Genomic DNA, 12,710 nt, shown 5'->3' on the forward strand with positions numbered 1-12,710 from the left:
CTAGCTTCCAGGGAGCCTCAGAACAGTGTCTTCAGCCTGGAAGAAGTTGTGGATGACTATTGGTTAGGCAACTAACAATGTCACATCTTCCTTTTCTTCCAGGCTGTATCATTTTTGCCTACCAAGACACACACCCCCAACTTATTGACTTAAAGCAATGATTATTTTTTCTTGTGATTCTGTGAGTTGGCTGAGCTCAGCTGGGTAGGTCTTCTCCTCCATGGAGTATCAACTGGATGCACCTGCATTTAGCTGGAAGCTCAGCTGGGGCTGAAACACCCAAGATGGCTTCAGTCACCTGTCTGACATCTCAACTGAGATGGCTGGAATGGCTGGAGCCTAGCCGGGTCTATCTCTTTACATTTGGCTTCTCATTATTTGGTTGTGTTGCCTGAGCTTTTTAAAATGGGGGTGAATCCCACAAAAGCAAAAGCGGAAGCGTCCAGGTCTTTTAAAGCCTAGACCTGGAACTGACATAGCATCACTTTTGCCACTTGCTATCAGTCAAAGCCAGTCACAAAGAGAAAGGGAAATAGAGTACGCCGCTTGGTGGGAGGAGCAGCAGTCACATTGAAAAGGGTACATATATGGGGGCAGAAGTCACCTGAGCTGATAGCCCAACATAGTCCTCCCTCTGGCCACAATGGTTAACATCCCTCCCGTATATAAAATACACTCACTCCCTTTCAAGACTGCTCAAAATCTCACCTTATTACAAAATCAAAGTCCAGAATCTCATATATGAGGTTCTTTGGGTGTGCTTCTCTTATTCTAGGAAACTGTGAACTAAGAATATGTTATCTTCCCACACACATCAACATACAATGATGAGACAGGCAGAGGATAACCACAATAGATGCTCAAAAAGTGGGAGGGGGGAGGGACCAGAAAACACATCACAGTCACTGGTCCATAGCAATTCTGAAATCCAAGCAGATATGTGTTACTAGTTCCCCATACTCTGAGAAAGAGAATGTTCCTTATCTTTCATCCAGTTCTGCTCCTTAGGAGTGGTCCCCTAATTAATTGTTCTCAGCAGCTCTTAGCTCCAGCCTCCGGGCTTTTGGTTCTGCCCTCCATACCATCTTTCTTTTCAGTAAGAAATGGTCTGTGATGGCACCTGAGTAGTTTTTCAGCCTTTTTCTATCCATAAAAATGTGGAGGTCCAGAGGCTTATTTTAATTTGGACTGTTTCTGTCTATTTTAGTCTAAGTGGATATAACTCCTTTAGTTATACTTTGACACAAAGTATTTCTTTTACACAAAGAAGACTTTGTGAACTTTATGTATTGATAGTTCATATATATATATATATATATATATATATGTATATATATATGTAAAATCATATTAGGTCATACCATACGGAAGCCATTCCCACAAATCTCTTCAAGATTGGCCCCTCTGTATTTTGGATTCCAAGTCAGGGTATTAGGGTATAATGTTCCTAATGTTCTTAGAAGTACTTTTGTCCAGGTAAATTGTGTCTTCTAACTACATCCTTGATTAGGGCTTGACCTAAGAGCGTGTTTAACTGGAAGCAGCCTACATTTCATCTTTGCTTTGAGGCCATTTTTTGCTTTGGAATTGTTGTGTCTTTTTTTTTTGCCAGAGTATCTGTCTTGGGCCATCTTTAGTTCCTCTAAATTATGCTGGCTTATTACTCCTTTGTAAAACCCTAAAAGAAGCCAATCATCACTTACGATATTCTGCCAAAAATCTCCTTAGCCAGATTCACAAATTCATTTGGTGCTTTCTATCTAACAAGCCATTGCAAGATTGTTGGGGCCATCTTTGTGCATCTACCAGGTGGATTCACTCTTTGCTTCCCAGGCCCCATGGTGCACCACTTCAACTTCTCTCTTAACAGCACACCCACTTCGTTTATCCAAATGCCATACAATCCTGCAACTATCTTCTGTTTCCACTCTGAAGTGTGGGCTGTTGAGAGATTTCCACTGAAGCATGTGGGTTAAGGGCTACTACAAACTACTGCAGTATTACAGTCTCCAAACTTTGCTTGGCTCTGAGTCCTGCTATGCTACTATTGATTAGTCTTGATGGAGCGTATTCTCCTTATTCCTGGAGAGGCTATTTTAAACCTTCAGTTTTCTCATTCAACTCCCTCTCACTTAGCGTGTCATCATGCCTCCATCTTCACGTGAAAGAACCTGGTGAGAATAAACTCCCACTACTTTCTAATCCTTACTCCTGAAATTCTCTTTCTCTACCCTGACTCCTATCACTAGAAAGAAGTATCTCTCCTGTCCCAAGGAACTGCCTGTGTTCCAGATCTTCTACCCTCCACTCTGCCCAACAACTTCCTCTATCAAACATACCCATATCTCACATCTTATTGAATTTCATCTTCACTATATACACAGTTTTCTCCATCTTTCTGTATAAAAAAGACCAAGCAACAACAAAATCACAGTCTCTTTTGTATCAGGCGATTCTCCTTATGTGACAGAAAAACCCAACTCAAACTGGCTTAAAAAAATGAAACCTAATTAGCGAGGTGGGGTAGCTTATGAAGAGAATAATACAAATAACACAGCGCAAGAACCAGTTCCTCTCCCCTTCCTCACTCTGCCTTCTGTAGTGTATCACTCTCTGCTTGACATGTATCCTTCTACTCCACTCTCCTCTTTCTTCCCAAGAGCCACATGGCTGCCACATTCCAGACCTCTAATCCACGTACCACATTTGTCAGAAGAGGAGCCCATATCTCTGTTGCTACTTCCCACATAAACCAGGGAAGCCTCTCTTTTCCAGTCACAGTAAACTCTTCTTGCATGTCATTTTTTCTTAATAAGGTAACATCTTTATCAGTCAGCAGAGACAGAGTTCTGATGTGGTTTGAAAAAACTCGGTGACTTAAAACAATAAAAGTTTATTTCTTACTGATGCCCGCGTGAGTAACGGTGAGCAGGAAACTAAAACCAGAATAAGCACAAGAGACACGAGTACCAACTGTTCAAAAACAAGAAGAAAAAAAGTTAAAAACAAGATAGTGTCCCAAATCTACGTAAACTAAAACTTCTGATTAATTAAATACCTTCAGAAGAAACAATCACTAACTGGTATTTTGAGCAGTCAAAACAGTCAAATAATGAGATGTATAGCCCTATATAACTAAGGTTGGCATCTTAGCCCCTGGGTTTTAGGTTCACAGAAAGAGTCCTGGCTCAAGGCCCTATATAACCTAGAAGAGACAGAGCTTTTAGAAGTCATGGTACTTACATTCACTTGGATCACAATCATTTTTTTAATTATGTAATTTTACACATCATAAAATTGTGTGTTGAATGCGTGTTTGTGAAACCAAGGAAAATGCTATGTTTGTTTTTTCAGAGGTCTATTTATTAGTATACATATTGCGCCACATAGGGAATAAATATGGCATATTCACATGAAGAATTAATAACAGTCTATAGCCTACGCTTTTTGTGAATTCTATAATCAGGCTTTTAAACAAAATCACCCTTAGTTTATTGGCTGTGTCTATTCACACTTCACTAAATCTGGATGTCAGTTTAAGTTAATTCACAAGAATAAAAACCAATAAAATTTTACATAATTCAGATGCCTATTAAATAGCTATAATTTGTCAGCTTGTTTAAATATCAAACCTGGTACTAACTAAAATATGCTGGTAGTTGTATACAACATTATGTCACTAAAACTTCATGGTAATATTTTTATAAGATTTTAAACGAACACTTTTATATTTACATGTATTTAACATATCTATTCATTGTCAACTTATGTATTAGTTTCTGAGGACCGCCATAACAAATCACAAACAGGGTGGCTTAAAACAACAGAAATGTATTGTTCACAGTTCTGGAGACCAGAAGTCCAAAATCAAGGTGTCTGCAGAGTTGGTTCCCTCTTGGGGTCTCAGAGGGAAAATCTGTTCCATGCCTTTTTCATAGATTCTGGTGGTTGCTGGCAATTTTACAGTCCCTTGGCATATAGACCTGTCACTCTAATCTCTGCCCACATCTTTATTCTCCCCTTGTGTTGTCTGCATGTGTGCATGTTCTGTCCTCTCCTTATAAGGACAACTCTAATCCCATATGACCTCATCTTAATTTACATCTTACATCTTAAGATATATTATTTGGACACTATTCCAGGTAGGATCACATTCTGAGGTTCTGACTGGACATGAATTTTGGGGAGTGGGGGGAAGGCACTATTGAACTCAGTACAGCATATATATTTTTTTTCCTTGAAAATATATTTTAAGTAAGATAAATGCGTTGTTAGTTAATTAAACAAAAATGAAATTTTGGGAAGCAAAATATCTCTTAACATTTGTTATATGCTAATCAGAGTCAAGGAAACATTAAAATAGAGTTTCTTTATCCAAAAATCATATGTTGGGATTTAAAAATATCTAAATAAGTAGCCTTGCCCTGTGTTAACTAAGAAATCCTTTCAGAAAAAAAAAATTTAATAAATATCCCTACTTAGATTCTAGTTATAACTTACATGCAGTTTTTACTACTGTTTATTGTGTACTTAATCATTGGCTGAAATAAAGATTATTCAGTTATCTAGCAATGACAAGTGAGATTATCGCAAGTCTCCTTTTTAGAATTCTACTACTTTTTCTGCTCAATTCTTGGATAGGAACAATTCATGGACACACACTTGCAACCTACCGCAGATTATAAATTTATAATTCCCTGCTATGAGTAGACAAGCACTGAAATCATTAGTGGCACTGGGGGTAATGAATTAACAGTTCTCTTAATCATGGTCATATCCTTTCATGGATGTCATAACTGACATCATCCAGAGAGAACACTAAAGAAATCTTACTGATGTGCTAAGTTTATACAATGAACATTTTGAAGTAGATATTATAGTTAGGTAATTCAGCAACATTTATCTCAACCAATAACAAATTCTGTATATAAATATGATAACTTTAAAGAACACTAGTTATTCTTCAGTTTTCAGTGATTTTATACTAAATCACCTTCCAAGAATATTGATTCTTCCAATGTTTCTATTCCCTAAACAGCTCTCCTAATAATTCACGTGTAGGGCCAAAGTGAATACCTGATGTCACTAAAAATAGTAACTCTATGTTCTTCTTTATTTGTGCTGTATTGACAAGGAAGATCATATTCCCCGTAAACTTATCACATTTCTATTCTATTTGATGTGTTGGAGGAAGATGAATTTAACAACTGTTGTGACTATCAAGTACTCTCTTTCACATTGTGGATTTCTATTTCATTGCCATCATCTAGCTATATGTAGCCTATTTTTACCTTTTAATTTGTCAAATGCTACTCAAATTCTCAAACTTATTGCTGGAGTACATAGTCATGATGGATTAGATTCTGATCTGCTGTAATCTCAACTCCTCAAGGATGATAAGGAAGTTTGGTACAATTTTACATAACACAAACAACAAAACCAGAACTCTTGCTGAAAGAATGATGAACAGAAAGGGAAAAGGTAGCATGCTCTGAGTTCTTAATGAGTGTACAAAAAAATGGCATGGTCTGGAAAGAGCCTATAACATTTTAGTTCTTCTCTTATTCAAATTCCAAATTATATCTAACCAATTGATATCAATAAAAAGAAAAGATGACTGGTAACACATGATTACTGATGCTCAGGGGTGCGGGGAGGGGAGTTTGGTACCATGGTGTCACAGGAAATTAATTTCGATTGTTGTCTTTTTAGAATTAATGCTTATAACGTTCACTGGGCTGAGAATCATTTGTGGCCCTCTCCATTCTCCATACTTGACTTGTAGCATAGTGGTTAAGGAACAGGCTTTGGTATCAGATTAGTATGATTTGATTCCTTTAGAATATCCATACTTATTGAGGACCTGTAGGTCTTCTAAGCACCAGAGAAACAGCAACAAACAAAATAGATAAGGTTCCTGTTCTTGTGAAGCCCACATTCTACTGAGGGAGGTAGATAATTTAAAAATAAACAAAACAAATAAATAAGCAAGATAACGTCAGATAGATAAATGCTCTGAAAAACAGGAGGGAACGTATAATAATGATTCTGGTGAGGTTTAAGGTGGTTGCTACTTTAGATCCGAATCAGGAAAATCTTGAGGAACGTTGCTTTTGAATTAGAACCTGAATGAAGAAAGGAAACCAGTAATGAAGTATCTAGGTATCCCAGCTTCCTGAAGTTTCTCCATCTGTAAAATAAGGCACAGGGCTGCTCTGATGATAGAATGTGGGAATGAATGAAAAAAACTTAGCAATAACCTAGTAAGTGTGTGAAGCCTTCCTTGTGGCTGGCTGTCCTTATGACATCAAAGCATAGAGCAGGGTTTGTTTTAACCTTGTTAACAGCAAAGTTAAGTTACCAAGTTACCTCAAGTATGTGAGGTTAAACTTATTCTCTCATCTCTAGATGTCATTTCACAATCCATCCCTCTGGATTAGTCCATACCTGGGGATCCATAAATATGGTTACTCTCACTATCCATCTACCTCTAAGTTAGCTGGGCAAATAGCACAATAATGTTTAGATGGCCAAATCCACATTTAATGCATCTTAAGATTTAGTCCAGGATTAACATAATACTCTGCATTTTAAGATATTTTAAGGTTAGCAATTTAAACAGAAGTCCCCAGAGGCTGTGGCCTTGTCTTGTTGATGCCACTAGTTTGGTTACACAGCTAATTCCATCAGAGCCATTGAACCAAGTGTTAGTGTGTGTGAAGAGAGTCCATGAGTCAATTGCCAGCACAGAATTCTTCCTGACATAGGAAGGCAGATGATCTCAACTTTTGAGTGTATACAGTGCAGATTTCTGGTTGAATGGTTCTTGACAATAGTGTCCTCTGTAACATAATGCCTGGCCAGGAGCCAGTGATTATGCCACCATACAAATCACCGTGCATCTGACGCCAGAACGCCTCTGTGCGTGGTAACAACAAGAGTTCTCAGTCCTGGTGTTCCACAAGATGTTGCATTGGCTCTTTTATTCTTTATCAGACCCTGGAATTAAAGATTTTATTTAGATGGTTTTCAGGAAATAAGTGATGGCAGTGGAAAAGGAAAAGAGGAGATTTTAGTGTAGTTTAAGAAATAGCTCTGCTATTATGCAATTCCCATTAGGATGAAATCAGCCTATGTTTTGAAACCTAGTTTTATTAATTGTTTAATAGATATTTTCACTTTAAATCTCTTGTTTAATTATAGAACAAAAACAGCTTGGTTCAAACTGTTAGCTAATGATCCATGTATCATTTTAGTAATTGCTAGCTTCTTTCAGAAATGCATTAATTTTGTAAGAATTATAGACTTTCAAATGTGAAAACAGATTTTTTAAGATCAATAAATTAGAACACATAATTCATTTCAAATGTTATTTTACTGTAACATATTATAAACCTAAAGTTAGTAGAACACTCAAGATATTATAATCCTCTAACTTAATTTACATTTAATTGTATTTTTTAGGATTAAAAGTAGATAGATCATACTGTATTTGTCATTGATGATGTAAATGAAATTTAAGTTACGCAGTGTTCTATTCAAAAGGACTTATGCACCAGTTAAAATATTTAAATATTTCATCTCCAGCTATGAAATTGTCTACTGATTTTAAATACCAGGGTATTCTGGAGATAACTCATCAGAGCACTTTCACATTAAATAAGTAGATCTAAACATCTTATTTGATAGCAATAGCAATTATTCAAGATGAGGGAACACACAGAACCCTAAATATTACTCGTAAGTGCAATATGTAACACAAATATTTTTCCCAATGAAGCTATAGTTGCCGATGTTTCTTCTTTTTGGTGGTTTTTCACTTAGTAACACATTTTCTTTTCTTATTAGCTAGATATAAGCATTGGCCAACTACGAAAACTCTAAGAGTCTCTTGGCTAGCCATTCCAAAAGAAAAGAAAAAGGTAATTGAAAAGGTTTCTTGTGGTTTGAAAATGTCTTCCAAATATTCATTAAACATTTAAGTGAGTAAATTTGTAGAATATGTTTCTGACATTGGCACTGGTTCTGTGGTATTTCTCTGATCAGATGGAAGCGCTGTGTGTTATGCAGAGTGCATTCAGTTCATTCATGCATAAACAATATCATTTTCATAAATTAAAACCTCCCCTGCAGAAGGAACATCTGTGCCTGCCTTTGAATAAAAGATGGTGGCATGTGAGTTACTCCTTGACTGACTGAAAGAATCTTTATGTTTAGAATGAAGTTATACATGCAAAATGGGGGGAAGAAAATCAAAACTAACTTGCAGTCTTCTTTCCTACCTTACGAAAAAAATCCACAGTTAGATTTCCCTGCTTGCTGTTTTAAAAGCTGAATTTCTTAAAATGTCATCCTCTCATTTCTTTTGTTCACTACAGCAACAGTTTTTAGTTTGCATGAAGATGTCTCATTTTAATTACAGGTGAAATTGAGCTGCTGAATAGATCACACCAGATCTGAATGTTCACTTCATGGTCTCCTAGGCTGGAAGGTTGTCAGTGTTCAGATATCATATCAGTATTATGTCTCTTAAAGAAAGAACAGTGAAAGCAATCTTGGATATAGGAAGCAACAGCTTGATTCCAAAATAACAACTCTGTTTCACTTGGAATGAGATTATTGCATTTTGGATAAAGTTGGGACTAACTTAAAAGTATTTCTGCCATGTGATGAAGGCTGATGGAAAACATGCTAAAATGATATATTTTAAATTGCACTCAAACATTTTTTTAATGTTGAAATATTCCTTGCTGCTACTGTCACAGCTTGACATAGCCCCATTGGCAATGTTATTAGTATGGCTAATCGTTCCTGTCCATTAGATTACTCACATTTTTCTGGAGCAGCTTGCTAAATGAGGTCAGCTTTCTGGAACCCCTAAATCACCAATGAGAAGGAGATTAAAGGAACAAGCTTGGGAAGGGAGGTAGTCATCCAATGTGGCATCCGAATCAGAGGGAGAACAATGGAGTTACTAATGACAGTAATCAGAGCACCACAGTAGAGCCAGGGCACAAGTGCCAAAATGTTATTCCCTAGAAATTGTTCCTGTCAGTCAATACATCAGAGGGAGAGAAATGCCAAACTTTTTTAGTGGCCTTACCAATGGACAGAATCATCTCTAAGTTTTTCCAGTGAGTTCTGTTTATGAAACAACAGAATACTCCAAAGGGGGTGAGGAAACAATTACACCTTCCAGAAACATATCATAGTACAAACAGTATGTCTTGAGTACAAGTAGTTCATTACTATTTTTTCCTGAAAGAATTATTGAAATCACATTTATATTACAATGATAAAATGCCACTTCTTCGATTCTTTTAATTAAATCATTTCTCCCTGGCATATTCTAAAGGTATATCATTTTCTCTTTGGGATAGGACTGCTTTGCAATAGAGAACATTTCAGTTCAGGAAAAGGTACAGATAACAAAGCACCAAGAAAATGGTAAAAAAATTTTTAATATGTTTTAAAATATGTAGACAAACTAAGCTAGGTTACTTGTGTCTTGCTTGTTAATAATTAACTAAAACCGTCTTTTGAAAAAAATAGAAGAAAACACATAACATAATCATTTAAAGGAATGGAAACCAAAACCAAAACCAAACAAAAATACAACTGTTTGTCTCTCCACAACCCTTACTCCACCCAGCCTCATATTCCAAGTAATGAAATACCAGTGTGGTCCTTTCATTATCTACAAAGAGCTGGTGACTCCCTAAGCAAGATAAACAGACTAGACAGTTTGTGCTAAAGTAAACTTTTCTCTTTTATTTTATTCTACAAATAGAATTTAGTATTTTTTTTTAACTCAGCAAGTAAAGCAACTATCCTGCTTAGGAATTATTTATACTTTTTAAAAAACCACTTTAAGAAGAAATGCAACAATTGCTCTGATTTTCAATACTATTTTATTGCAACCGGATGAGTGTTTTCTAAATTGTGCATTACACCATAATATACAGGATTACAAACAAGATTACAGTACAGATCGATTCCAGTGGTACCAGTATCACATCTCAAACAGCACTTATTCTGGACTGCATTTTACATGCAATAGCTATTGTTCTAATTATGAATTAAATGGTTTGAATTTATTTAAGCTACTGTACTAATTGACTACAATAGATATAAAATCCCAACATCAACAACCTGATTAGATTTAGGCTCAGATTCATTACATGAATATATGACAAACCACCATTTGTGTGACTATGTATAAAATCATGCATTTATATTTTCTGGAAACATCGATAGCTTCAGATTCTCTGTAAAATCATGGAATGCGAAGGAGTAAAAGACTAAAAAGAAACAGTGCAAATTGTATGTGATAGTCAAGCAGCTTTTGATTTAAAGAAGGGTATGTTGGCATTTGTTTATAATATGTATATACAAGCTTGTGCAAGTAATGTATTGAATTGATATGTTTTGATAGGGAATACATCTCTTGTTTTTATTCATCCTCTTAAGAATTATGGATCTGGTTATCATTTTAAGGAGAGGGAAAGACTTTAAAGTGAAATGAATTGCTCAAATTGTGCAATTTTTTTTAACAATTAGAGAAGAAAGAAGTGCTAAGGCAACACAATAACTTTCTAAGCACTTTTCTGCTGGTTTAAATTAGTTAAATTATTTTGTATAAATTAGATATAATTCTACTTTTCTGATATGTATAAAAATTGATGAAGCTGCATGGTTTTAAAATAGGAAATCCACATTATAAAAAGTCATTAAAAATTCTGTACAAAATCACAACAAAATAATTCAGCATGGGAAAGGTAACAAGTAGTAAAATGCTGGTTGAAAAATATATATTTATATATATTTTAATTGGCCCATTACTAGTTTAAAAATTGCATAGATCCTAATTATTGCTTGTGATTTTGTTATCCCGATCAGATAATTAATATGCTCTGAATACAGCTGCACCAAATTTGTGGTGCATTTTTTTTTAACTTTACTGTATTTTTTTTAAAATAGAAGAGCTATAGAAAATAATACATAAAGTGAACAGGAACTTTGATCCCCTGTTTCTACCAAAGGCAGTAACGACAATAAATACATATATCACTTGAAGCTTGGAGTATTTGCACTTTGCAGCAGTAGTACCCAAAGGGCTGCCTTTTGTAAACACGACAGTCACTGTAAGCCAGTGGGGTTCGTTTCCCAGGGACGGTGAAACTGACGTGCCTCTAATCGTGAAAGATGGCATTGAGCTGGGCACTCATGACTCGCTCATGATGTGAATGGCTATCGAAGGACATAATATTGTCTATAGGGATCTCACAGCGAGGGGCAGCGGCGCCCGAGAAGATTGATCCGTGGCTTTGGGCCCCTGCCAGGGTCGCTGCAGGATAGTGCATGGTAAAGGCATAATTTTTCTCAAACTCGGCGGACGGTTCGTGTTTGAAAGAGAAGTTGCCATTGATGCTGAGCGGCGGGCTGAGGGGTCCGTCAAAGGAAGGGCTGGTGCAATCAGTCAGAGGGCTCTCAAAGAAGGGCTCGAGCGCGGCGCTGTAGGCATGCGGCGGCGGCTTGACGTGGAAGACGTGGGAGCTGTCCATGGTGCCGTAGGGCGGGCTGGGCAGCCCCGGAGACTGGTAGGCGTAGGGGTGCACAGGGAAAGAAGCGCTGGCAGTCGGCAGGTGCGGAGGCATGTCCTGGTTCTGCTCAGGCAGGAAAGTCCGAGGATTGAGCTGCAGGCAGCCGGCAACCAGGTTGGTGGTGGGCTGGGATAAGCCCTTGCAGAGCGTCTGTACAAAGGAGACCAGGTCAGGGCTTTTGCCGGAACGCAGAATCTCCGACAGAGCCCAGATGTAGTTTTTGGCCAAGCGCAGTGTCTCGATTTTGGACAGCTTCTGTGTCTTGGAGTAGCAGGGCACTACCTTGCGCAGGTTGTCCAGCGCCGCGTTCAGCCCATGCATGCGGTTCCGCTCCCGGGCGTTAGCTTTCATGCGTCTCAGCTTAAAGCGCTCCAGGCGCGCCTTGGTCATCTTCTTCTTTTTGGGGCCGCGTCTCTTAGGCTTTTGATCATCGTCCTCCTCTTCCTCTTCTTCCTCCTCTTCCAGGTCCTCCTCTTCTTCCTCCTCCTCTCCCCCGTTCCTCAGCGAGTCCTCTTCCGCGTTCATGGCTTCGAGGTCGTCCTCCTTTTTGTCTGTCTCGTGCTCCTCGTCCTGAGAACTAAGACACTCGTCTGTCCAGCTCGGAGGACCCTGCGGCTGAGGCTCTCCCATCAGCCCACTCTCGCTGTACGATTTGGTCATGTTTAGCTTTCCTACATTCAACAGGGGAGAGGGGAAAACAGAAAAGGAGAAAAACGCTACATTCAAAAACTGCATATGCCCTCAGCTCCTATCCACTAACCCTGTGGAAATGCATGTGAAGAGAATTACCAGCTGATTACAAAATGGATGACCCTGAGGAAAAGTTAAATGCAGTTTTATAGTGGCCTGTGTGTGCCCTGCTGGTACGAAGGAGGCTGGACAGGGCTGGGAGGAGGGGAGACAGTACGTGTTATAAGTACACTTCCGGTGTATGTTTCCTTGTGATTAATTTAAGTGTGTTTATGGTGATTACCCGGTAGGATAATGTGTGTGAAAAGGAGTGTACATTTTGGCGACTTCATGTTTATTTGCATGAGTTCAAAGTCACTCACAACTCCACAAAAATGACGAGTTTGAAAATTGCAATCGTTTCCATCTCTGTTCTGG

At 37.9% G+C, this 12,710-nt stretch overlaps 1 protein-coding gene across 1 annotated transcript; it reads right to left on the reverse strand.

Annotated features, from left to right (window-relative positions):
• Positions 1-11,192: 11,192 nt before the first annotated feature.
• NEUROD1 (neuronal differentiation 1) lies at positions 11,193-12,263 on the reverse strand. The gene has a single exon (XM_059927285.1). It carries the CDS (start codon positions 12,261-12,263, stop codon positions 11,193-11,195), a length of 1,071 nt encoding a protein of 356 aa, XP_059783268.1.
• Between the last annotated feature and the right edge of the window lie 447 nt (positions 12,264-12,710).

The sequence above is a fragment of the Balaenoptera ricei genome, chromosome 7 (assembly GCF_028023285.1).
Source record: "Balaenoptera ricei isolate mBalRic1 chromosome 7, mBalRic1.hap2, whole genome shotgun sequence".
Classification (NCBI taxonomy): Eukaryota; Metazoa; Chordata; class Mammalia; order Artiodactyla; family Balaenopteridae; genus Balaenoptera; species Balaenoptera ricei.

Coding starts and splice junctions, on each gene's coding strand:
- NEUROD1 (XM_059927285.1), bottom strand. CDS start 12,263: ATGACCAAATCGTACAGCGAGAGTGGGCTGATGGGAGAGCCTCAGCCG.